Source organism: Abramis brama, assembly GCF_963993115.1.
Source record: "Abramis brama genome assembly, chromosome: 19".
NCBI lineage: Eukaryota > Metazoa > Chordata > Actinopteri > Cypriniformes > Leuciscidae > Abramis > Abramis brama.
Window position 1 is genome coordinate 27,817,272 of NC_139981.1, and position 27,215 is coordinate 27,844,486.

The 27,215-nt window shown below is 36.6% G+C and overlaps 1 protein-coding gene across 1 annotated transcript; it reads left to right on the forward strand.

Annotated features, from left to right (window-relative positions):
• Window positions 1-1,111: 1,111 nt before the first annotated feature.
• Window positions 1,112-26,420, forward strand: sft2d1 (SFT2 domain containing 1). The gene is made up of 8 exons (XM_084093106.1): window positions 1,112-1,301; window positions 2,248-2,334; window positions 4,670-4,755; window positions 10,629-10,710; window positions 13,342-13,377; window positions 13,470-13,528; window positions 17,849-17,878; window positions 25,930-26,420. The coding sequence occupies exons 1-8, from the start codon at window positions 1,236-1,238 to the stop codon at window positions 25,967-25,969; spliced, it is 486 nt and encodes a 161-aa protein (XP_083949232.1). The 5' UTR covers window positions 1,112-1,235; the 3' UTR covers window positions 25,970-26,420.
• The last annotated feature ends 795 nt before the right edge of the window (window positions 26,421-27,215 follow it).

The window sequence follows — 27,215 nt, forward strand, 5'->3', positions numbered from 1 at the left end:
TTAATTAAAATTTTGGGTGAACCGTCCTTTTAATCAGAGAAACACATTCTGGTCTGTGAGGTCCTTCAGCCAAACACTAAATATTTTGCTGATGTGATTAATTTTTTTACATGTGAAATCTGAAGCTTTAGAATTTTTTTTTTTTTTTTTTTTTTTTTGACAAAACCCAGGAACAGGTTTATGTCAGTGCATCAGTGGTTCTACTAGCTAAACTAAACTACACAGTTTACTAGTGACTAGTGATACCTACTAAACAGCAAATGTATTAAGATCTGTCCTTGCTAAAGAAATAATTACTTTTTTGTTGGCTTGCATAGGCCTACAAAAAAAAATACAATAGGTTAAAGAAAGAAAATACTTAAAAATGTGATCAAACTGGTGTCAATTGTATTGTGTGATATAGGCATGGACCATGAATGTGGTCTTAAATGTGGACCATGTCATTTCTTGAAATGTATATGGTTAGACTAGACTGTGTGCAACTGACCAGTCGTTCTGCATTAAACATATTCATAACATGGTCGTGGAAGGGATATTTTCAAGTCGTGTGTCCATTTACAAATATCTGATTCCCAATGATTCCCTTACAAATGTGTCGTGAGCTTTTTAAAGTGAAAGAATAAAAAAAGAAAGACACCATATACCTACTTTCTCCATCCTGACGACTGGAGTAAAAAAACAAACGGTACAAAATTGGAAGCAATTAAATTGAGTAATTGTTCGATTTTAAAATGTATACAGCGGTTTCAAACTCAGTTCCTGAAGGGTTTAGCCAAAGTCGTATAGCCAGGTTTTTGGTTCTTTGGTTTAGCTCCCTCCCTCCAAGCCTAATTAAACACCTGATCCAGCTAATCAAGGTCTTCAGGATTACTAGAAACTTTCAAGCAGGTGAGTTGGTTGGGACTAAACCCTTGAGTTTGAGACCACTGCGCGAGCATGTCAAAAAAAAGCGATAGAGAGAATGATAAAATCTGCGCATGCACGTTCCACCTACATTTTTGCAATGCCCGCCTTCTGTATCAGGATTGGCTATCGATCTTCCAAATCTGTCTACGATTGGGTAATTTAGAAGTCACTCATTATAGCACGCCCAACCATATCAGTCAGAAGTGCGATGAAGGGCGGAGCTCACGGAATATGGGTGGGGAAAAGTAACGTCTGATTTGTGTCACTGCTGAACTTCGAGGAAGTGTTGGATAATTTCAACTGAACAATATTTCACCTGACGAGCAACGATGGACAAGTTGCGTCGTGTATTAAGTGGTCGAGAGGAGAATGAAGAAGTGGGACTTACAGCTCAGGTATTAGACTACGTTAACGTTAAACGTGTGTTTATTTGTAGTTCTTCTACGTCTGTAATCGAGAGGCCCCACAGAGTTTGTCTAGTACTGTAACGTTAACTTGACAGCGTTGGTATTTTTAACTTTAACTATGATGCAGACGTGAATGATTACCATATCCATATAACATGATACTCTAGTGTCCTTCAAAGAAGACGATATGGTAGTATGGCATTACCATCATTAACGTTACAGAGTTAAAAAATAACAACAACACGATATCACCATGCTATAACAAATCATATTAATTGATACCAGAGTACATTTTTGTAAGGGGTATTTGTCTACATACAGTGACGACATTGTAATGTTGCTCTTTTTTGAACATTACTGCTGCACCTAACGTTATTTGTTTGCAAATGTTTATGTGATAATGATATAACACTGCTGATTTTACATGCTTCCTGAGGGAAAGGATCATGTGAGGTAAGGTCATGACCTCCGGATGTTGTTTTATTCTTGCAAGCCAATCTGAAATATCTGACACTGGGTTATAAACAGTTGCTAACCCTCTTTATAGTTGTTTTGTCCTTTTAAATGCAACTAGGTACATACAGTAGTGTTTTAAAAAGTGTTCATATAATGAGTAATCACATTTTCATTGATGAAACCATGATTAAACTTCATACTATGAAAACATCCTGTAACAGTAAAAATGCAGTGATGTGTTCTTTGTAGTTATTCAATTATGTAAATCCTGTTAATCAGTTTGATACATGGCATGCATGTGTCCATTTATATGGAAAAGCAAGAACAATAGCACGTTTTATTCCTGTCTTGTTCTTCCTGTGGGTCACAGTGGTATTTTAATGAATTAGATGCAGTCAGCATGCTAAAAGCATGATCTTTTGGTCTTTGTTGGAGGGGCATTATGAACCATGTGACATCCTGTGATTCTTCTCTGTAGATCCTGGACAGCACAACACTCAGTTTCAGCACACGGGTGAAGTGGTTCGTCATTTGTTTCGCATCAGGGATCTTGTGCTCAATACTTGTGAGTTAATTTTTCTCATTATTTCCCCATTAAGGTCTTTATCTCTCCAGTAATTTGTTCTTTCATCTGCTATGCTCTCATATTGGCCTAGTTGATTTCCAAGACCCACGGTCATTTGTTGTTTCCTTAGTCTTTAAAGGTGACATTATGCCCCCTTTTCACAAGATGTAATATAAATCTATGGTGTCCCCAGAATGTGTCTGTGAAATTTCAGCTCAAAATACCCCCCAGATCATTTATTATAGCTTGTCAAAGTTGCCCCTTTTTGGGTGTAAAACAAAAACGTGCGTGTCCCCTTAAATGCAAATGAGCTGTTGCTCCCCTTCCCGTTCAGAAGTGGGACAATACTTACACGAGCTTCGGATACAATAACAAAACACGCAAATAATCTCACTCATCCAAAATCTCAGAAATAACCCGTAGTGGAGTGCAGCCTTATGGAGAGACTCAGGAAGAGCAACTTTTAGACGCACATGGACGTTTCTGAATAGTTAGTGGATACATGGATGTAGTTGTTGTGGAGTTAATCATTAATTAATCTCATCGACTTGCATGTACCGTCATGTTTAAGTTTTACACAGTTTGACACAGTTCACTGAGGTCTTTATAAGACAGCTGTGTCATTTTTTTTGGTCAAATAGTGTTATAATAAGATCCCCTTCCTACATCAGAAGGGGAGCGAAATCTGATTGGCTTATTTTTTGACACGCTTGCAGAGAAAGGCTTACCAAAACAAAGTTACTGGGTTGTCACTTTTCACGTTTCCAGGGTTGGTAGATGCACAGGAGACCCTATTATAGCACTTAAACACGGAAAAAGTCAGATTTTCATGATGTGTCCCTTTTAAAGAATAGTTCACCCTAATGAAATTCATTTTCTCACCCTCATGGCTTTTCAACCCCAATTTATTTTCTTTTTTTTTCTTCTTTTCCAAACAACAAAATTGGATGGTTATTATTTGTACTGCCAAGCTCCAAAAAGAACAAAAAAAAACACACCATTAAAGTAGTCTATAAAGACATGTCCACTATGCCTGTCTAAAAGCTAATCTTCCCAACAAATCTCATTCACGCTTGAGTTTAAGGCGAGTTGAGGCAAGTTTGTAAATACCTGGTCATAAATAATATTTGAGAAGTTTGAATAATTTGAATAACTGCTAAGATTTTGGTTTCTTACACACACAAAAAAGGTAACTGACAGCAAAACACCATTGGTTCTTGCATTTCATGCAATGCAACACATGTAAAAACATGATCACAAATGGGTGAATGCCCTAATGACGCCACCCTGTTCCTACTTTCAGTTTGTATGTGGTCTGGCCACAGTAGAGTGATAACACTTTTACTGATAACAGCTACAGCAGCGACCATAAACTACAAGTAGAGTGCTGTACAATATAGACCTTATGTAGCCCCGCCCATTCTCAGCGCTGCGCTCGTTGTCTTTTGACTTCCGGTCTGTATTTTCATAGGGATCTTGCGTATTTATGAATGAAAGTCTTGTTTTAAAATCTTCCCGGTCTACTGACATTTGTTAAGACATCTGATTTAAACATCACAATCCTCATGATAACTTTTGTTAACTTTACATTAGGTAAATCAACTTCAAAAGTGAATTACTCCTGGACAGCAATGCCATAGAAATATATAGAGCGACCGCAAAAACGGAAGTTAAAAGGCAATATTCTAAAGATGGTGGCGCCCTTGTTTCTCTGGTGCATAAGGTCTATACCAAGCTGTATGAATCATAAATCCACAAAAAATCCTTGACTCCTGTTTCTAGACAAGTCATTGCAAACATGGACAACAAGTTACTTCTAATAAAAGCTTGAGAATCATTTAGCATGCCACTTTGTGTGATATTTTGTTATCTGATGCAACAACATTCATGCAGTTTTAAGTGTAATTAAGTGTCCTAACACTTTTTGGGCCCACTCTGTATTTTTATGTAGTGCTCTATGCCAGGGTTCACCAATCTCGGTCCTGGAGGGCCGCTGTCCTGCAGAGTTTAGCTCCAACCCCAATTAAACACACCTGAACCAGCTAATCAAGGTCTCACTAGGCATACTAGAAACTTTCAAACAGGTGTGTTGGAGCTGGTTGGAGCTAAACTCTGCAGGACAGCGGCCCTCCAGGACCGAGATTGGTGAACCCTGCTCTATGCCAAAGCATTGTAACACCACTAGGTGGCACAACTGTTTAATGTGTTCATATACAAACTCTGAGTTTGAGAGTTTGTACATCAGAATGATTTTATTTTATAACAGACAAGACATTTTGTTTGATTGAAATGTTTGGAAATGGACTGACAAGCCACATTACATCTTCTGAAACAGGGAACTGCACTCCTTTTCTTGCCTAAAGCTGGCATTAAACTGTTTGCTGTATTCTACACCCTGGGAAATGTTGCAGCGATTTCAAGGTAAGTGTAATTATGGCTGCGTATAGGACATGCATACGATGACACAGTTGATGATTAGGTATGTTACATAAACTATTATCTAACATAAAATTAACAAATAGTGACATTTTATTAATAAATAAATAGTTTTGCAGACATTACATTTTAATGTTGACAAGCAGGTTCAGCCATTCAAACTATCCAAGATTAATGTAGCAATCACATCTTTAATTTATGGGAATGTTTATCAATAACCACAACATTTGGTCCCAAACTGTTCAGCCGCTATTGAGTGACCGCTTATTTTTGGTTAAATCTGCAGTCCTGTTACCCTTTTTTCCGCATGCATAAAGTATACTCATTTAAAGCAATATCTACTGTAAAGCAAGTCTTAACTGCCTGATTTTTTTTTATTTCACTGCAAAATGTAACTGTTACTTATCGCACAGCTCTTTATATAAAATTGGATAGTATTGCATACATGCAGTATACTTTTGTAGGGCAATACATACTATATAGCACATCTATAAAATGCTTGATTGCTTTATTGTTGCAAAATCTAAACTGTATTATTGCCCAGCTCTAATATGCTGAATGCGATGAAGGCATGAAGAAATTAAAGTCAGCATGAAACAGAAGTTGCAATAGTCTCTCAACCCTATGCATTTAGCAGATACTTTTATCCAAAGTGACTTAGACTGCATTCAAATTATACATTTTTACCAATTCATAATCAAACCCATGACCTTGCTGTTAGTAGTGAGATTCTCTAATCCTGATTTTTAACTGTGTTTAGACAGGTCTCAATTTTTGTAAAAATAAATAAATAAATAAATCAAAATCAGAAAAATCAATAAATTGCACCCCTCATAAAATGATGGCAATACTTTACATTTCTATTTGTTAACATTAGTTAACATGAACCAACAATGAAAAATACTTCTAAAACATTTATTAATCTTAGTTCATGCTAGTCTCAACATTTACTAATACATTATTAAAATCAAATGTTATATCTGTTCATTTATTATTTAATGAGCCCAATCTGACATGAACTTACAATGAACAGTTAATTTCATATTTCATACTCAATGCATTAACTAACATTAACTAATGGAACCTTGTTGTAAAGTGTTACCAAAATTTTGAAAGTAACAGCTCATTTGTTATTTCCTGAAGTTTCAGCACCGTCTTTCACAGACCATTTGGTGCAACAACAAAAAAACCTTTTTAGGCTCTATGCTCTATCCTGTTTGTGAAAAGTGAATTATGCATGATCTCTTAGCGATTGCTTGCGTTGCTTAGATCAGCTATAGAAGCTGCCCCGTTCTTTTTTTTTTTTTTTTTTTTCATATTCTGTTAGCAGAAGACCAAGTCATCAACTGCCACTGACCCAAAGTAGCCACAGTTGTCCTAAAATGAACCTGGACCTCAGGAATCTGTCCATGTTTCTGTTACATATCAGTGGGAGGCATGATTGCATAAAGAGGCTGAGAGGATTAGTCCTGTAAAAGAGTGCATTTGGTATGGTTTAAACACTTTTTTTTTTTTTTTTTTTCAAGTTAGACGCTTGTAACTTCCCTTCAAAAATGTTCTTTGGCTCCCATCGACATGCATTGTCTTTTCAGTTGGGCTTAGAAGTTTGTTCTCCTCCTCTTACAATGTTGTTAAGTTGCCATGTGGCAAGATGTTGTCTTCCCAAAGACTGAAACAGGTCTGTCTGGTTCTCTGAAATCACCAGCAGGCTGAACAGTGTCTGGAATGAGTGCAATATTTTGTTTAGTACAGGTGTCACCAACTTTTTATTACTTGTATTAATTACAGGAAAGATATAACGCATTGAGAAAGAAACCAGGTCTTCTTGCATGAAGACATCAAGGCCAGATGTATCCTGCTGCTGATGATAGTCCATACCATGGCCATCATGAATAAAAAATCAAATATTATAATAATATAATTGAATGTACGCTATGTAACTTTTGGCCCTCTAGCGGTTAACAAAACAACTGCATGCATTTTGCAGAAGAACATTGTTTTGGTTATGATTCGGCTCTGCTTGACTGCGGATGAATATGGCTCTTTATCCAAAAAAAAAATGAGAGAGATTATCCTACTGCTCATAAAACATTCATTACTAGGCTTAAGAGAAATAACCAGTTTAGAAGGAAAGGATCTCAAGCTGACTAGCTGAAGACGTTACTGTAGCGTTACCTATTAATAGACATGGTACTTCCTTAAAAATAAATTCCAACACAGCTCTACAACAACCCATAATAAAACGACACTTTGCAATAGATAATGCTTTGCAATCAACTCTGTTAGAGAGCTACATATGGCAATTTATCTGATCAATAAAATATCTTACTCGCCTGTTGAGTAATAAACGCCATCTCCGCGTCGCTTTTACAACATTTCAAATCCCTCAGTTCTTGTCATCTCTGAAAGCCAAGCCAATGTTTATTCCTGTTTTATTACAAGCTCTGTGTCGCAGTCTCTTTTTGCCAGCAGACTCTCCTCTTCTGCGTTTTTTTAAAATGGGTGATTTGGGGATTTAGTGCACGTCAACCTTTCTCGCTTGTTGTGACGACTAACCTATGCCTCTCCTCAGGATATGTTACCATGGCAGGTTATATCCAGCGTGGTGTGTTTTGAAATCAGCGAAAATCGCAGGTTATTGAAGAACCGCCTCTATTTAGGAAATAAATAGGAATCTTTTTCTTTTTTTTTATGATTGGGTCAAAGTAGTAGTGTGGCTATGTATGGTCAGACACTTACGTGTGTTATATTATTAATTGACTTTTGTCAGTAGAATGGTCGCATCTGAGGCTGTAAGTGCATCGCATTAAGTTTTATCAACTTACATGTTACAAATGTTATTGTAGATATGTGGCCGCTCAGTTTTTACTGTCATTTAATATATTATATAATAATATATAATATTGTCAAAAAACTTGTGTTATAAAAGACAAAGTGTTACGCACATGCTGTATTGGCTATGACTAGATGGCGAATACCAGACTAAGACACGCTACTCAGCTCCTCAAATACATAAAAAAATTGCCTTTACACACATTGTGTTTGAATAAATAAAACACTGTACTTATTCAAAGAGCTAGTTTTTTATTTACCCTTGCACTGCAAACAACCAGAGACAGTCTCCAAAATGTGTGCAGGACTTCATTCCCTGAGGCAGGTGGAACTTGAATGAGGTTTTTGCAAGTATTTTTTCTAATCAAACTATAATGTTACAGAAGGAACACATGAATAGAAACGTTAAAATACTGATTCTGCTCAGAGTAAACTTTTTTTATTAGTTTATTTTTTGTTTGTTTTTATACCCTGTCACTCCCACACCATACACGTGTCAAAGTAGCCGGAGCAACTTCTCTCTATTTATATATATATATATATATATATATATATATATATATATATATGATAAGTCACGCACTGGCGAGTGACAAGTATGCAATTTCCCATGAAAACCATCCTGCGCAGTGTAAAATATAAGTGCTTATATTAGGCTTACCATAGTGTATCAGAGTAAAGCAGAAACGCGTGTTGGAAGAAAGATTGATGTATTGACTCATTTAAATTGTTAATTTTGAAGAAAAAAAGTTTCAACGTACATTTAATTTCTTTTTTTCCCTCTCTCTCTCTATCTTTTTTTTTTTTTTTTTTGCTTTTGAGTTTAGGGTGAAATACTGTAATGTTCTGGGTGTAAGATGTGTATAATGTAGCTAAAATTCCAGAAAAGCATGACATTGGTGTTGCGGTCAGCTATTTCCAATCATGATGTAGGAAGAAGGAAGAGACCCAGTTAGTAACCAGGGCAGTGAGATGTAAAAATGACCCAGAAGAATTCCCCTGGCATTCTCCCATACTGCACCTCTGCATATCCGAAGATTGCTTTTTACTTTGAAGGTCTTAACTCTGTAAGAAATCATTAAACTGAGCCATTCGGCCACTTGAGTTAAAATCCAGTCTAGTTTGATTAGTAACCAGACTCTGTCTTTATTCAGAGATTTGTCCTGAGTCAGAGCTACAGAGGTCAAGTCTTTAGTGTGACAGGTCATGCTGTCTGGGTTACCTGCTTTAAATACACACAACATTGGTTCTGGTCATGGTAGCGGTTTGGAAACGTACAGGGATGACATTAACTGGTAGCATCAGGAAACTTCATTTAAAGGCTGTGACCCAGACTGAAAAGATGATTCAGATCATGATATTTATTTACAGCTCTGCATTTACATCCAAAAGACCTGTTGATCTGAATTAAAGTTTGTTGTTATTACTTTTGAAATATTACCTGGGCATGTTTTGACAAGTTTAGATCATTTGAATCTTATCATATGAGTATTTTCATTCTTTGCGTTTAGCTTGAAGTAACTCATAATGTAGATTAAAGGAGAAGCAAGTGAGCAAGCCCTGTTTCTTTCTTTAAAACGTTAGAAAATGTCAGATTATGGTCGCCCTAGATGCCCTTTCTCATAGGAGAGAGGATGACATCATGGCTGGCTCATGCATTAGTGTTTCTGTGATCTAATGAATGTCCTGGTTAAGGTTGCTTGAGTAATGCAGGGTAGATGGGTTCAGCCCCCTGAGACCTGAGCACAGTCCATCTACTCTCAGTGAGCCTGCACCCCCTTCTGCGTCATTGCAATGCTAACTGATTTGGCTGATGTCTTGCACCATAAATTAATAAAAGAGCGGTATGGATTTAGGAATTATGCTAATTTGTGCAGTTGGTGTCTTCCTGTCACTCAAATGAATATCAATAAGATTTTGCTTTTCTAAGGTCAGGAGATTAAAATTTTTGTAATGGCTAAAAATTTGCTTGTGGTACTAAAATTAAGCAACATGAATATCACAATGATTCTAATGTGTCTTAAATTTGCCTGTTACATTTTCTAGACATTAGATTATGCATCCTTTACAGTTTTAATCATGTCTAAAATGTCTTCGAGTTGTAAAGTTTAATTTTTGTCAAAATGTGTTTTTATGCTACATTTGCTTTTATTAAAGGGTAACTCTCGCCAAAATGCAACCTAGGGTCTTTTTGTTACCCGAGGCAAACTTCGCAAACAATGAGTTGTTCAAAATCTTTCTTTTTACTGAACTCTGTGTACACAAACACTGTTCTCAATGCTCGAGTTCATGTGTAGAGCCCCTGGTGATACTTTGAGCAAAGTTTCATGTTGTGTCGAGCCTTCTTAGTGTTTTAAAAATAGCGATTTTTGATGCTATCATAGTAGTGCCCCAAGCACTCCCATTCAAAAGGCAATTTGACCGAAAACGAAAAATACGGTCAAACTTAAAAGTGTCGTTTCCATCCTAATTATGTTACGACCAAGGTATTAAAACAATTTATCGGATTCATTTTCATCTGTTTCGGATAAAACAGATTTTTTTTTTTTTTTGCGCAGTTAAAAGTTAACTTTGAAAGTATTGCACGCAAAACGTGCATGACGCAACATATTATCATTTTGCAGAAATGCCGCCACAGACATGTTTTTCCAGTGAGCCTGGGTTGGACTTTTCCCAGTAAACTTTTTACTACTGTTGAAATCTGTATCTAAAAAGCTCAGTGTGATACACAATAGCATAGACAGACAGAACAGTCATTATTGTGTAGTAAGCAGTCGGTATCTAGAAAAGTAGAACAAAAATGAAATTAAACATTGTCAGTCTGGTTGGCTATAGAAATTGTTTGGTCAAAGTAATGTTAAAATTACACATTTATGTCGTTTTGGAGGAAATGTATAAATATCAAGAAACTCAACAAATTATTTTGCTTTTGGAAGTTATTAATGCACTTTTAGTGTTACTGTGAGTGATGGATACATGTGCCCTCTTGTGAATTGAACTCATTCTATGTCACTGTTTTTCCACAGCACCTGTTTTCTGATGGGTCCATTTAAACAGCTGAAGCGTATGTTTGAGCCCACCAGGCTTATAGCCACCATTATGATGCTGGTAAGAAAGAGCCTCTGGCACACACCACACTGCGTCAGCACTGGAGAGATAATGAGAAAAGACATTTTGGAAAGGCACATTTAACCTTATAGCTGAACAGTTGACTCATCCTTATTAGATATTCTCCTCATGTTCTTTTTACCTTGACATTGTATTAGATAACAAAGTGTCAAACCAAGTGAAATGGGTTTAAGAAAAAATCGCACAAGCACACTTTTCAAACGAAACATTTTTAAAAAAGGGTGATTTAAATATTTTTATATAATGAGTGTTAAACTGTATGATTGATTGCGTCAGCCATATACATATAAGACAAGAGATATGAAACTAGCATATACACATAGGAAACGGCTTGCTTGGGACATTACAGATATGCACATGCAGGTTAGCAGTGCTAAAGGAATGCTTCAGCCTTTGACAGTCACAAATCTGGATGGTCTTAAGGGGACTACGAGGCATTAAGAGATTCAAAGGACTGCTGTAGAAAATCACTTTCTGTTATAATCTGATTTGGTCTGAATCTGTTCACACTCAAGTCACTCACTCAAGCACAGCACGATATAAAGCTGTTGTAACTAGACTATCAAATGATTGTTACATATTTCTGCGCTGAAGTATGATTGGCACTGTGTGGAGTCTTAGGGCCCTTTCACACCTACCTTGTTTGGTCCGGACTTTCGGACTTTTCAGTTTGGTCCGAATCAAAATTACAGGTATGAAACCTCCCCCGGACCACGGTCCGGACCAAACAGACGAAATTTGGTCCGACGAAAAGAGGTAGTCTCGGTCCGGATCAAACTGTTCAAAGGTTTGGTTCGTTTCTAGTGTGAAAGCATTTTCTATATGGTTCGGACTTTCGGACCATTTACAGGAAGTTCCGGTGGTTCCCGCGTAGCCTAAACAACTGAAGAAGAATATTTATGTGCAGATCTGTCAGTCCTGCCCACAGCGTTTCTTCCAGCTGATTTGCGTGCACACACACACACACACACACGCACGCACTTGTCCTGCGTCCTGCCAGCGATGATAAAATGTTCGTACAACGAGGACGTTCATTTGGCGAATTTGAACTAGCCTCGAGTGTAGTTGGTGCTCCAGGTCATAATGCCGTAATAATAACAGTATAGTGGCAACGATATGCGTCTGTTCATTCATTCTTGTCAGAGTTACGCGCCGAATTGACAACACGCTGACGTCAGACGCACGTCCGTTTTCAAACCAATCAATGTCAATATGCAGCCCATATAGATGATGACGACAGGACGCAAGTACGTCATGAAAAGTTCTTTAGTGCGCTCGCATAATTGCAATGTGAAACCAAACCAAAACTAATCAAATGTATACAATGTATCAAAACATGAACTCTGGTTCGGACCTTGGTGCGGAATTTCAGGTGTGAAAGGGCCCTTAGACCTTCTTAAAATGTTTTTTATTATTATTGTAATTCTCATTATAGATTTAAAATATGAAGTGCTTCACTAGCTATTTAATTACTCTGAATTACCGCAAACTATGAAGAGAATAATGACTCATATTTGACTCATTTCACAAATATAATATTATCTGGGTTATTCCTATATTGTTTACCTCTTCAGCTGTTAAAGGGCACCTATTATGCCCCCTTTCACAAGATGTAAAATAAGTCTCTGATGTCCCCAGAGTGTGTATGTGAAGTTTTAGCTCAAAATACCCCACAGATAATTTTTTAAAGCATGTTTAAATTGTCACTTTTTGGGGCTCAGAAAAAACTCACCATTTTAGTGTGTATCCTTTTAAATGCAAATGAGCTGCTGCTGCCGGCACAGAGGGCGGAGCCTCACAAGCTCTTGCTCAGTGGCAGGACAATCTCATCTCACAGAATGATAATATCAAAACAGAAACTCTCAGTAGCAGTGTTCATTTCGACTCGGAGTCGGACAATAATGCCCACAGAGCCAGAGACTATATGCTGTATGGAGATAGAACAGATATAGTCTAGTTTAATTACGGTTATAACTGATTTTTCATCTTGCTTTTATCCACTATTAGTACAAGCCTGTTGTTGCGGACCACGTCCGAATGATGGCCAAAAATATACTGATGAGTTTAATGAAGTTTATTGTACATCACACAAAAGATGAAGCATTAGGTTTACTCCAGAGAATCACTGTAAGAGCTGAATAAACACAGTATAAGAAGTGCATATTAAAATCTTATCCATAAACTCTCCCTCTCTCCCTTTCATTATCATCAACATACACAGAGAAGTACACAAAACAGTAAACAAATATACAGTTCACCTTTTCAGCGGGTGCTTAATAAACTGGTAAACTTTATATCTGTAAAACGTCTCAATGAGCTGTCATGAAGTGCGGTGAAGTGCTCTCACTTTCATTTCTGCTGTGATCAGTAACATTAGGCCTATCGCACCGGAGACTGTAAGCTGGAGCACGAACTGTTGATACATTTGTACACACACATTTATGTTCAAACGCCATGTAAAAGTGAATTTTGCATAATAGGTGCCCTTTAATAGGTCATTGTTTCCACTTGTAATGCAAGTATATATATATATATCTATTAAAATTCTTTTTGCTATGCCTCATGGGTATTTGATCACAGTCTCTTACCTTGTGTTTGCTCTTCCCCCAGTTATTCCTTGTGTTGACATTATGCGCAGTGTTTTGGGTAAGCTTCATACAAAAGAGGTTTATTGCTGATAATTAATGTGCTATTCACTTGAGAAAATGGTCATTACTCATATTTTTTTCTCCCTGCAGTGGAACAAAAAGGGTCTGGCGATCATTTTCTGCATTTTGCAATTCTTGGCCATGACATGGTAGGTGATAGGCATCTGTCAACCATCCTTTAAAAAACGTTTGTTTCAAATAATAAAATGATTATTGTTTGAAACAAATATCATAAACACTTTTATTTCTCTCTCTCTTTTTTTTTATTTTTGTCAGAGACTTCAGATTTGTGTTTTCTTTACATTTTTTTTGTGTGTGTTATCAGTGGAACTGATATTTTCAGAGACAAACTTGGAATGTTGTCTTGATAAAACCTTAAAGTCCAATTCACACTGCACCAATGTGGGCAATCATCAGATTACAGGACATCACTTCTCAAATATTCCATGACTCAACATGTTAAATCGGCAAAAACAAGTGGCGACCAATGCCAACAGGGACAACACTGATCCAACAAAACTTGACAAAGTCTGTTGCTACTGGTCTGCGTCTGTCGGTACAGTGTGAATTGGCCTTTAAAATTAACAAAATAAAATAAACATTGAGTTTTTAATGTGATAAAGCATTAAAGAGTTAGTTCACCCAAAAATTACAATTCTTTCATCATTTACTCTCCCTTATGTATTTCCAAACCTGCATGTATGAGTTTATTTCTTCTTTATACTAAAAAGAAGATATTTTGAAGAATGTTAATTACCAGACAGTTGACAGTCAATGGCTACCATCAACTGTTTGATTACCAACATTCTTCAGATTATCTTATTTTGTGTTCAACAGGAGAAAGAAACTCATACAGGTTTGGAACAACAAGAGGGTGAGTAAATGATGACGGAATTGTCATTGTTGGGTGAACTATCCCTTTATGGATGGATGGATGGATTTTCATTGTTAAAAGTAGTAATTTCCTCAATAATTAGAGATCCCACCCCAAAACAAGTTGTTGAAGACATAGACATGTCAGATGGATCTTACAAGAAGAAAACCATTTTTAAAGCATTTACCGTACACTCTTTCAGAAGTAAGCCTATGAAATAATCAATTTTAATATAATGGTTTTAATTCTAATTGATTCTGCACATTAAAGGTAGGAGAGACAAAAAACACATTTCAGACTTATTGGCATCTGCATGTCATACAGTACTTCCCTCATGAACATCCACAAGCCCAGCCTGCTAACCTTTCATCTCAAGAGAAAGTTTCTCATGATATTTGTGTGACTGTATGGTTGTGTTACATGTACATGTGTGTCATGAATGTGCCTGGAATCTGGAAAACTACTAGGCAAAAGTGCTAAATCCCTCTAGCTAAAGACCTGAGCATTTTTGGTAGTGCTGTGAGCTCTTCTCTGGAACCTTTCTGCCGGGGCATCTCAACTAGTGTAGGCTGATTACCTGTTCATTAAACCATGTGTGCCGTTTGTCATCAATGTCTGGCAGCAGATTTAGAGGCAGGGGGTTGAGTACTTGGCAAGGTGAGAAAATGGGCCAAAAATAGACCCATGATCAGGGTGAGTGATGTGACAAATGAGACGAGTGATTATATAGGTAATTGTTGTGATGACAAAATGTGTTTACTTTAGTCTTTATGAGCACCATTTTCCAAGAAACAAACTAAAGAATGCAAGCATTTTATAATTATTTGTGGTGTATGCTAAGGCAACAGTAACTACATTTCAATGACAAAAAAGTTGTTGTCAATAGTGTAGCGATGTATGAAGCACAATTCGCACACACGTTACTTTCAAACCAAGCAGTTTTCTGTTGGGCAACACGGCATATACGTGTGACCAAATTGAACCTGTTGTGAAATCTGCGTGTGTAAATCTTTCACCCTCATACGCAAAATTCCTGATTGCGTGCAGCACGAGCTAATTAATATTCAAGAGCCATGTCAATGTAGTGACATCACAACCCACTCATCTTTGACCCTTTGACACCTTTAAGTTTATTCACACTTGAAGACCTCTTAAAGGCTATTCGCTGCCCAGAATATAAGGTAGAGATGGGCAGATGGGCAGTATTCCCATGCCACTAAAGCAGCTAAGTGGAACTGGGAAGCAGAAATAATCTGATCCTCTAAGCGTGTCTTGACCTCGAGCAGTGCACAGGTGCGGAAGCAGGTGGACGGGGCTCAATGCTTCACGAGTCCGCTGCAAACTCCACACGACAAGAAAAGAATGGGATTTTCATTTGCTACATTAAACCCAAACGTCTAACTTTGTCACGAGAAACGGCATGGTTTCTCTCAGTTAGATCTAGAAAAGTTCTTCAAAACAAACTAAGTGTTGATTTGACAAAGCTTTGCATGAAAGTTTAAGAAAAGTTTATAAAGGCCTAGGACATTGAAGCATATATATATGAAGAGTTCAGATGCAAAAGCCTCTAAATGCCATCTGAAATTTTCTTCTAGAATGATCATTTTTATCAAGCTTGTATATTTAAGTTCAGTAATTTAACTTAATTGGCAATGAAAATTATCTATTAATTGTTTTACACAGCAATAGGCTATGGTTTGATAGAGAGAACACTGTGTGTGTGTGTGTGTGTGTGTGTGTGTGTGTGTGTGTGTGTGTGTGTGTGTGTGTGTGTGTGTGTGTGTGTGTGTGTGTGTGTGTGTGTGTGTGTGTGTGTGTGTGTGTGTGTGTGTGTGTGTGTGTGTGTGTGTGTGTCCAGTTTTGCATGCGTCAATAGGGCAGGTTTTATTAGCCATGTAATTACCGTCAGTTTCACTGTGAGGACATTCTCTTCTTTCACACTGACACAGCCTTCCTCTGACAGCGATCACTCTGGCAACCTCTTGAACCACATGTATGAGGTCAGAGGATACTGAGAAATAGGAAAGAAAGATTCCTTCATGCTAGACATGTCTGAGAAGCTGTCAGCACATTAGCATTTCATTTGAAGTCAGTTATGTGTAACAAATCCCTAATCATTTTTTTTTTAGAACTGGTTGAAACATTAGGCTAAGCATACAGCAGACTGTATACGGTGTCCTTTGTATTTTAATATTATACAGTCTAAAATGCATTCACGCGTGTGCGCGTGTTTTTTAAAGAAATTAATAATACATGCTTTTCTTTTAAACTCCCATTCATCAAAGAATCCTGAAAAATGTATCACATTTTCATTTAAACATTTAAATAAGAAGCAGCACATATGTTCTTAACATTGATAATAATAATTAGAAGAAAGTTCTTTTGAGCTTAAAATCAGCATATTAGAATGATTTCTGATGGATCATGTGACACTGAAGTCTGGAGTAATGATGCTGAGAATTCAGCTTTCCCTTTACTAGAATAAATTACATTTCAAAATATATTCAATGTAGCAAATTAGCTCAATGAAATTTGAATAATTAATTAAAACTTGTTATAATTCACGATACATATTTGGATCAGTTTTGGATCAAAATTAACTTGATGTAGCAGAATTAATATTCAATCAATGAACCTGTTCATTAGGTACAGTACTACACAGAGAATGTAGCTGATCACATCATTCAAGAGACTTTGTTTTGCAAGTAGTGACTGCAGAATCAATACTCTTAAACTCGTTAAATAAAAAAGTTTTATTTAACCCTTATGTTGTGTTTGGGTTATTTTGACCGGGAGAGGATTTCCTTTTTCCCGAAAATTGTAGTTAATGTAATTATATTGGACTAAAACTTACTGGCTTTACTCACCCAGGGTATACCTACGTAACCAAGACTTAACCAAATTTTTGTGAGAATTGTGGTATTTTTTTACCAAAAAAAAAAAAGTGTGTGCGGGGTATTTTTTAGTTTTAGTTTGTTTTAGAATGCTTTTTTTATCAAAATGGCACAAAGCCACACTTGTGTTATTTGTCAAAAAAAAATTTGCTTATAAATCTCTCATTATGCTATATTATCACCAATTATTCTATTCAGCCTTTTTGACTGACTGATTGTGGTTGATCTGAGGCTGAGCTTATATTGGTCAAAAATGACCATTCATTAAAAATGAATGGGGGAGATCAAAAATAAGAGAAACATTTAGCTCAGGAGCATCTTGGCACTTAGTTTTGTTGTTGGGTTATTGGTCTGTTGAATTATTTATTAAATATAAAGAATTAATTGTGTGTCTGATTGGCCCAGCTGCTAAATCAAATAGAAAACAGTTATAATATTTCACAATAATAATGTTTTTACTGTATTTTTGGTCAAATAAATGCAGCATTTGTGAGCATAAGTGTCTTCTTTCAAAAACACTTTAATGAGCTCAATGTAAGCACATCTACTGTTACATCATTTAATTACTTTAAAAGCAAGCTGTAACTGACGTACTTATGGATTTACTCTTATTTTCAGATCATTTTGTTTATGAATCTATTCTAAGCCTTTAATGGGACATTAGGTATTAACACTGTGCATTTTTGTATGTGTTTTTTTAGGTACAGTATCTCCTACATTCCATTTGCACGGTAAGTAAATACCTCCTCACATCTTAATGTTTCATATTTACGTCCAATTTCGACTACATTTGATCTAAATCAGTTTGATATAAAATTCTATTTTAATTTCATTTATTTTATTTTAGATTGTTTTATTAATTTATAGAATAGATATGTCCTACACTGAAATCTGATTGGATGAGCTATGTTTGCAAAGTGTGTTACAGTCTACTGGTAAATAAGTTGCACAGAAGCATCTAGTTAAACCTGATATAACCTAGGCTTTACTTGTGATGTGCAATACTGAAGTTAACCGTAAGTCAGCTAATCAACTAGATTAGCTCAAATGCCAGTTCAAATCCCAGTTAACTTCAGTGGAAGTCAGAAGTTTGTCTTCAAATGGCAGCATGTCAGACTGTGACACCCTCTCTCTCTCGGTTCATGTTTGTTGGGTGGGATTGGGTTGTGTACACATGGGGAGCTGAATTCCCTGAATGAAAACATGTTGTTATTTACTCATGGCCTTTCGGCTGTTGGCCTTCACCATATGGCACTAATCCCCTACTGGAGCGTATTGCTCTCGCAGGGCCATGCAAATGGCTGCTTGTTTTTCATCTTGAGCCTGATAAAGTTCTTTATCTAATGCCTTAAAGTCGTTTTGCTTCTGTTTCTACGTTTGAAGCTTTTTTTTTGTGGCAACTTACTGAGACTGATTAAAGAATGTACAGGCTCTCACCTTGTGAAAGTGTGCTTTATCTTGGAAGAATGTTTGAGCTGCTCTTTTCCATACATTGAAGCAAATAGGGTTTCAAACTTCTAAAAGGGCAGAAAAAAGCACCATAAATGGACCGTTAAAGTAGTCCAACTTCAGTGGAGGGGAAATGTATCAGTGCTAGGGGTGGGCGATATGACCTAAAATTAATATCACGGTATTTTTCATCTTTTGAACGGTGGCGGTATAATATCACGGTATAACTTTTTTTTTTCACCAATAAAGAAATTTTCATTGATTTACTCCTTGATATTTATTCCTTTATAAGCAGTTATATATTACTGTATTCTAAATATAATTAGCCTATGTTTTATCCACAACTTTAAATGCTTTAATTTAGGCTATTTTGTAACAGCGCCACAGTTTAGCGCACCACGTAGAACACTCGGGAACCGCACCTGTGGCTGGCTGCACTGCTGCTTCGTGCTCAGTAAGGAATATAGGTAGTAATCTCTATGTGTCTGTCTGTCCGTTTGCATTTTGATTATTTCGAGAACCGTTCATCCAATCGACTTCACAAGGGAGTGCAGTGTCGCATTTGGTGCAATATAGACAGACACGCGAGACGCGACACGTTCAGAATTAATAGTAAACTACAGAACAGCGCGAGCGGGAAGCGGCGCACCTCACGCGAGCAGGGCGGCTATATTCTCCGAGAACGGACACTGCACTAGTGATATAAAACGCACACAGTCTGTTAATTAAGCAATACTTTTAAGGTAGTCTAATATTTTTCTGACTAACAAATTACTGACACAGTAAAGGGTAGATTTAAATAAAGAAAAACGAAATTTAAATAAAGAAAAACGAAATTTAAATAAAGAAAAAAACGAAATTTAAATACAGAAAAAATGAAATTTAAATAAAGAAAAACGAAATTTAAATAAAGAAAAACGAAATTTAAATAGGCCTAAAGAAAAACTAAATTTAAATAAAGAAAAAACGAAATTTAAATAAAGAAACGAAATTTAAATAAAGAAAAAAACGAAATTTAAATACAGAAAAAATGAAATTTAAATAAAGAAAAACGGAATTTAAATAAAGAAAAACGAAATTTAAATAAAGAAAAAATGAAATTTAAATAAAGAAAAACGAAATTTAAATAAAGAAAAAACGAAATTAAGTTTGCCTAAATTAAAAACGAGATTAATTTAGATTGATAATAACGGGTAAAAAGTCTAATACATTTTGTTTATTCTATTTTCCACAATGTCAAAGCAACAGCAGCAATACAAGCTCAGGCATGCACTTCGGTTTCAACTCCGCTGTTCTGCGCTCTAGCCAGAGAACACTCTTGTTGCAGGAACACTCAGGCGTCGGTTCTATTTCTAGCATGCACGCGTTTTCCGCGTGGCTCGAGCCGCGCCTGAGACGCGTGTCTCACGCAGGCAGTGTGCAAACTCCAACCTTTTAACATGGGAGCCGAAATAAAAACAGACACCCAACGCAGCTGAGACTCTCACGCCAGCAGCCAGTGTGTCGCCGGCCTTATTCAAGCGCGAATGAGAACCGTTTCGCGGGGGATCCCAGGTGTCAATAAAACAAAAACAAAAACGTTTTTTCGTTGTTGTTTTATAAATGCTCTGACAATTGTTTAATAAATGTTCAATCAAAATGCAAAACATCGCGTCTTTTTTTTATTTTTATTTTTTATTTTTATTTTTTTTAGTCGACTAAATCGTTGTGCAGGACAGGACTTTGGTCGACTAAGCATTTCTTTGGTTGACTACAGCCCTAATGTAAATGCAGCCGTTCAAGGAACATAATTGATTTATTACGGTATTGACGGTATTAGAAAATCCATGTCGTGGCGCAATGTCACACCGGTGATGACTATGACACCGGTGTACCGCCCACCCCTAATCAGTGCATAATGAATTTTGGTCTCTTCATCAAAAAGCTAGCATATTGTTTTCAAAGCCTTGAAATATAACATGCACTGTAAGCTTTTGTTCAATGGAAAAGAGCAGCATGAACGTTCTACAGAATTTCTCTTTGTGTGTTACAATGAACGACGTGAGAGTGTGTAAATTACAACAGACTCTTTATTTTGGAATCAGACTCTGTTTACAGATATTAAAATCATTTTAGGCAAAAAAGGCATCCAGAAGATTTAAGTGAAAACCCTAAAAAAAGGGGAGGTTCAAAAGAAATGAACAACAAAATGCAATCTAGCTTATGATAACTCTAAACTAACTATCATAAACAAGAAGGCAACGTAAACAACTTACGACACACACAATACATTCTAGGACGGGCGGTCGCCTCATTCGCTGGAATCTTGAGCATTATTGGATCTCCAAATACAAAAGAATCGTTAAAACGTTTTGCATCCCTTGCTGAACCCGGCAACCCCCCTTCTCTCCTGCCAGAGGTGTTTCTGATGGATTCTGACAGCCAGGACCCCCCCCCCCACACACACACACACACACACACACACAACCTGACACCCTCCCTGCTTCAAGAACCTCTTGAAAGAGAAAAACAATTCCTCTGTATTCCACCTGCTGCTTTTGTTTCATTTTCAGACCAAACCCTTGACTCATCTTTCCATTTATCTGTAGCTGGTTCATCTTTAGAAGCCCTCTCACCATTGTTTCATTATTGATTGTTTTCTGAGAAACAGCCGCACCCTTCATCAAGCTCAGTAATGCTGTTTTTGAGTGGCTTAAAACTGTGTGTTAGGGCTCTTTTCATTGTTTTTACTGGATTAGTATGAGCAGGCTCCACGTCATGAGCTGTTTATCCCACCGATCTCTGTTTTGAACATTGGGCTGTGCACATGTTTTTTCATGAGCTTGATGCATTTCCACAATCCAATATTTTAATGCACTTTTTGAGCCATTAAGATTTCTAGAGACCATGTCATTAGGTTAGTTTGATTGTTTGTTTTTTTGTCTCTCGAATACGAGTGTTAAGATGGTTTATTAGTGATTTAAACGTAGTTTTCCCTCATGTTTTTTCAAACGTATGACTTTCGTCTTTTTTCCATACAATGAAAGTCAATGAAGTTTGGATCCCAACATTCTTCAAAAAAATAAATATACAGTACAAATTAGTAGGTTTGATTCATTTCCTTGAATCAGACTGTCTATTTCAATCAATTCAAAACTATAATTATATGATTTACAGTACATCCCTCAAAAAGGCTCTGCGTGGCATTTTTTATATATTTAATGTTTTTTTATGTATTTTTAATGCAGTAATTATGCCTTGTAATGCACCTTATAATGCATTGTATGGTCTCATGAATAATTGTAACCACAGTTATTATAATACTTATCTATTCATTGAACACACCTTTAGAAAGTATAATGAATTAAAACGACAAACAACCAATTTCAGAATCTGCAAATATTATAATGCATTTTAACTTTGGTTGCAATTATTTATGAAAATATATCATGTATTATAATGTACATTATAAATACCTCTATAATTCTTTATACATAAGGGCTTTAAGTAAAGAATCTTGGCAGATAGGTGCCTCTTGAAATGATGTTTCCCCCGATTTTAAAAACAAAATATATTAATCAAATACTATCAAAAAAGCTGACAAATAACGAGATCCAGCCCTAATATCTACCCCTCCTCCTCTGTTATCTCCTTATGTGTCAAGTAAAAACATAAATTGTTTGTATTTTTGGAAATAATATGCTAATAATAATCCCTTAATGTCTCTGCTTTTGTTTTAGCCCTTAATGTTAGCCCCCCCACAAGTTATGGCTTATTCAGCTTTTTGTTTTGACGGAAATCCACCCGCTGTGCTGGAAAGCCGGGGCATACGTTGCGCCGATATTTCATCAGAAAACAGGGGGAGTTAATCATCATTTATTTATGTGCTGTATGTGCAGTGCTTTTAAGGCTAAACACTAAATGCTCTCCTGATCGCCGCGTGGGTGCGTGTAATGCAAACGTTCGTCAGTCTCCTTATTTCAGTCTCTCTCTGATTCTATACTCTTCCTTTTAACCTTGACTGCTTTCACACCTCCTCCACTTCCTGTGAATTTTGAGCATGACAAAGTCTGCATAGCAACACATTTGGAGAGGGTGACAGAGGCGGAGGCTGAGGCAAGGAAGGCACCGTGACCTTGTTCTGCTGTTGCCTTGGAGACCGTGATGGTTACCTCATCTTTTAGCTCCATATCAGGGCTGGGCGATATAGATACAAATATTTTTCATCCTAATTTTTTCAGTATCTCAATATTTATTATTTAATTGCTCTTTTTTCTAATCGGAGAGAACCAGCATTTTCAACCAAACTGCCAGTATAGTAATTACTCTAAAAATAAAATACAGCAAAAAAAATTAATCTTAACCGACTGTGAAATCACATAAGGAGAATCTTCACAGATTTTCTTCTTTCACTCTACAAGATTTGAAAATCGTGGCTCATCACACACTACAAGATTTTCTTGAGATTATCATGCCAGATTTAGCAGCTCAAGGGGGAAGCGGATGTAAACAAAATGGATACTGTGTCGCGGCAACTAGTGTTAATTTCGTTAACGAAATCATGACGAAAAATATTCGTTGATAACCTTTTCTTCCATGACTATGACGAGACGACGCCAACGTCATTAAACGATAACTGTGACTATATCAACATGCAATATCATTGACGATAAAAGACGAGACTAAAATGTAGTTAAAAAATAAAAGCATTATTAAAACCTGTTTAAAAACTGTTTAACAAGCCGCTACGAGCTTTCATGCTTGTGATTGCCAGATTTCAAGAATATAAATCCCCAAACAGAGCTTTTCTGTTAAAAGGACACATTTTCTACCCGATGTTTTACTTAATATTTGCAATCTGGCAACAATGTGTTGCTCTCTCTCTACACTGCTGAAGAAGCGTGGATGATCTGAAAGCATAAAAAAAAACAGACAAACGTGTAAGCTGGAGTTTAGCGATCTCCACTTGAGATATTCTGCCTATATGAAAGTGTCATTCAGCCAGACTAAAACTGCGATCAAACCTTCAGTAATAATTCCAAACATGAATGAATATATACTATATGAACTATGAACTATATTAATAAATTCACCTACTGTACGCAGCTTTAAATGTTTTTTTTATATATATATATTTTTTTAAATAAAAAAACAGTAATGTAATTTGGAATTATGAGAAATTTCACCGTTTAAATTTTTGAGAGAAATGTCTTGTTTTCATAATGTAGAGAAAAATTATAAAAAAAATCCGGAAACTAGATTAGGTAAAATAAACCATGCATATGAGTTCTATGAGAAATGATGAGACTATATGAGACACTCTAGATTTGTACTTGTATGAAAGTGCAAAAATTCTGATGAAATGCAAATATAAATTTCTCAAATGACAACAATTGTTGGGATTATAATTTTAAGCAAAAAAATCCTTAGCCTATTATAAATTTAACCATTATGCAGCATGACGAAAATATGACTTAAGTTTTCATTGACTAAAACGTGACAATGAAAACAGGGCAAGGTTGAATAAATATGATAAAAACTAAAAAGTACATTTGGCACAAGGACTAAGACGCAAAAATAGCTGACAAAATTAACACTAGCGACAACTTGCTTTAGACATTATATGAGGAGACATTATAGAGGCAGTCGTGTTGTTTAACGTGTTTTCTTAATCTCTGTTGTCCACCGGACCCGTACGACTGCTTGTTGTTTCGCAGTCGCCATTTCAAAAGTTCCATCACTTCCGTCTCCTTGTAGACTTGTCTCTCATTGTAATCATAGTCGTAATCATCCCAAATTTAAAATCCTATTGTCGGGGCGGCCCCGATGTGTCCGCAAACAGGTCGAGAGGTTTAAGATTTGATCTGTAAACGCCTCACATTAACAGATAACCTGGGCCAAATGACGGAACCGATCAATGCCCTTCATTCATGCCCATTGTTTTCTGGCATTAATCGGCCTGAAACTCCTGTACTGAGCCCGGCTTAAGGCAACCACACTATGTAGATTTTCACGTGGAACGAAACAATTTCCAATCAGAAAATGAGCTGACGGAAAAATAACACAACTTCATCCAAAGCGCCATTTATTCTTGCCTGTCGTCTGCAATGTTTGTTTATTCGAAAGTCACGTTTGACCGCGAGAGATTTCCATTTGCTAGATTTCCCAGGCGGGACTCTGGTTGTTTGTGAGTGGAATCTGTTAGTGTGTGTTGTGCTGTCTTGGTCACATCGTGGCATTCCACACTTTAAGAACAAAACTGTTAAATCTATGTGTTTTTTTTATCATCGTGTTTGTGGTCTCTTACATTTTGAAAATCTGATAAGATTTTAAGGGCCAGATTTACTAACAGTTTACGCCAGCGTAAACCCTATTTTGGCGTTAAAAAAAACGACTGTCAGGATTTACTAAAGACGCGCAGTGGAAAAATGTGCACTAAAAAGCCGTGGACAGGGTTATTTTTGCGGCTGACCTTATTGCATAGGCATTTGTAGGATTTCCCTTTCAGACGCAACATTTATGAGAGGAGAGTAATTGAATCATGCAAGGTGATTTACTAAGGTTTGCGCTAGTCAATTTACTAGGATTTGCGCCATTATTTAACTCAGAAAAAGCATGGCTTAAACCAGACGCCAGTTTTCAGCTGCTCCTGGTAGATTGTGTTGGTCAGTATTGGAAATGAAACGGCTGCGTCTGTGTTCTTTAATTTACGTGTCGTCACGTCAGTAGATCACACAGAACTTACCACTCACATCTGCGCTCTCACGCTAATTTTGCCCTGTTTAGTCAATCTGGCCCTTAAAATCTTTTAGTGTGGGCCAGCCTTTAGGAGGTTTGAAATTAATTGAATTTACCAACTTCTTGTAACAGAAGTTTTAATCTGAGACGTGAAATATCAGAGAATCATACTCTCTGAATGAAACATTTAAGGTTTTTTTTTTTTTTTGCTAGACAAAACTAGCCTAATAAAATGATCTTTAGGAAAATGAATACCCTGAAAAGTACATTACAATCATCATTATTTATAAAACGTACTCCATACCTGGAAAATGAGATTGATTCGCTTCTTTTCATGCAATGTATTCCCACCAAAACATAATAAAATATGCAAGAGCTCCACCCAGTCACAACAAAGGAAAAAAACAAGCCTTTTTTAGAACAAAGAATTAAATTGAATGTTGAGGTAATAAACCACATTAACAGCAAGCTATCGGTTTATTTAGGATTAAGTATGATTTTCATCATAGTATTTTCATTATCCATCTGTTTCTGTGGATTTTGCTGTGAGCCCCCACCCAGATATAATACTCTGTTGAGCCGTCAGCCATAAACAAATGTCTTTTCATTGTCACAGGGATGCTGTTCTGAAGTGTTTCACCTCCTGTTTGAGCTGAATGTCCAGAAGTCCTTCTGACGACAGGTTCTGCGTTGCAACAGTGAATATGAAAAAAAGGATTGTTTTTCTCTTTCATTTCAGAACCTGCCACATTATTCTCCAAGTCCTTAAAAACGTTCATGTTTTGTCTTAATACTTTTTTTAAAATATTGTGTAATATTAAGAGTGAATATGTAATATTTGCATTTATTACAAGCCTTACTTGTTTTTTTTCTAAAGCTTTTGTTATTTTTATTTTGTGTGTGGTGGATAATTACATGATATACTGCCAGTTAAAACGGAGTGAAGTGCTTTATTACGTGTGATGTTTATGAATGAAATCAACTACTGCTCAACTTTTGTACAGAAAAATACCTTTCTACCAAATTTATTAACAAAAAAAAAAATAGAGAGAAAAAACCTATTCATATGATGCCACATGCACACCAAATAAATGAATACAATACTCATGCTTTGTTCGTTGGATGTTTTGGAATTGATTTGCCTGCACAGGGAGTTAATGTGTCATATGTTCTAATCTTCTGACTGATGTGTTCAGAATAATGATGGTTGTCTGAGCCCAGGGCAACAGAGACAGCTGTCTCCCCACACTGGATCTCAGGAGTCTACCTCGCTTTCTTTTTGTGTGCTTAATCTACAAAACAATAGCTTTTTGTTCAATAAACCCTTATGATTGTCTCTTGGATGCTCAGAAACAGGTTTGTTCCTTACCTCCAGGCGTCACATGTTCTTAACGTGACCTAATAACCTAGAGTGGCTGGTCTGTTTTTAGACTGCACAAGCAAAGGAGACTGATGCGGTTTCCATGACAACTGTGGGAGCGCTCTGTTTTCTTGAGCATCCCTCCTCCACAGCACTCTTCTACGCACAATGCTGATCACGTGCTGATCGGTTCATCACTGTGGTGAGATACTGGGTACAGCTGTTGGTGGATCCTCCAGCTTATGGCTGAGAAGATGCTTTACACTCCAAAGCACATTCATCAGTCAGAACACTTTCATATTCAGTGAGAATATGTCGGCTGTTCATCTGATCTGATGTAAATCTTTCCCAGTGCATATATGAAATCAGCTCTCAGAACATTCTGCACAGCAGGTTGTAAACTCAACTGATGCCATTAAGCGTGAAATGGAATAAATTAAGATTCTATGTTCTGTGTCACAGATCTCACATTGTCACAGTTTATTCGCTATAGTTTAGAAAATGGTAATAAAATATGACAAGAACTCGGAGTTATCAAATCA

Coding starts and splice junctions, on each gene's coding strand:
- sft2d1 (XM_084093106.1), top strand. CDS start 1,236: ATGGACAAGTTGCGTCGTGTATTAAGTGGTCGAGAGGAGAATGAAGAA. Junction 10,711..13,341: donor TAGCCACCATTATGATGCTG/GTAAGAAAGAGC, acceptor CTCTTCCCCCAG/TTATTCCTTGTGTTGACATT. Junction 13,378..13,469: donor CATTATGCGCAGTGTTTTGG/GTAAGCTTCATA, acceptor TTCTCCCTGCAG/TGGAACAAAAAGGGTCTGGC.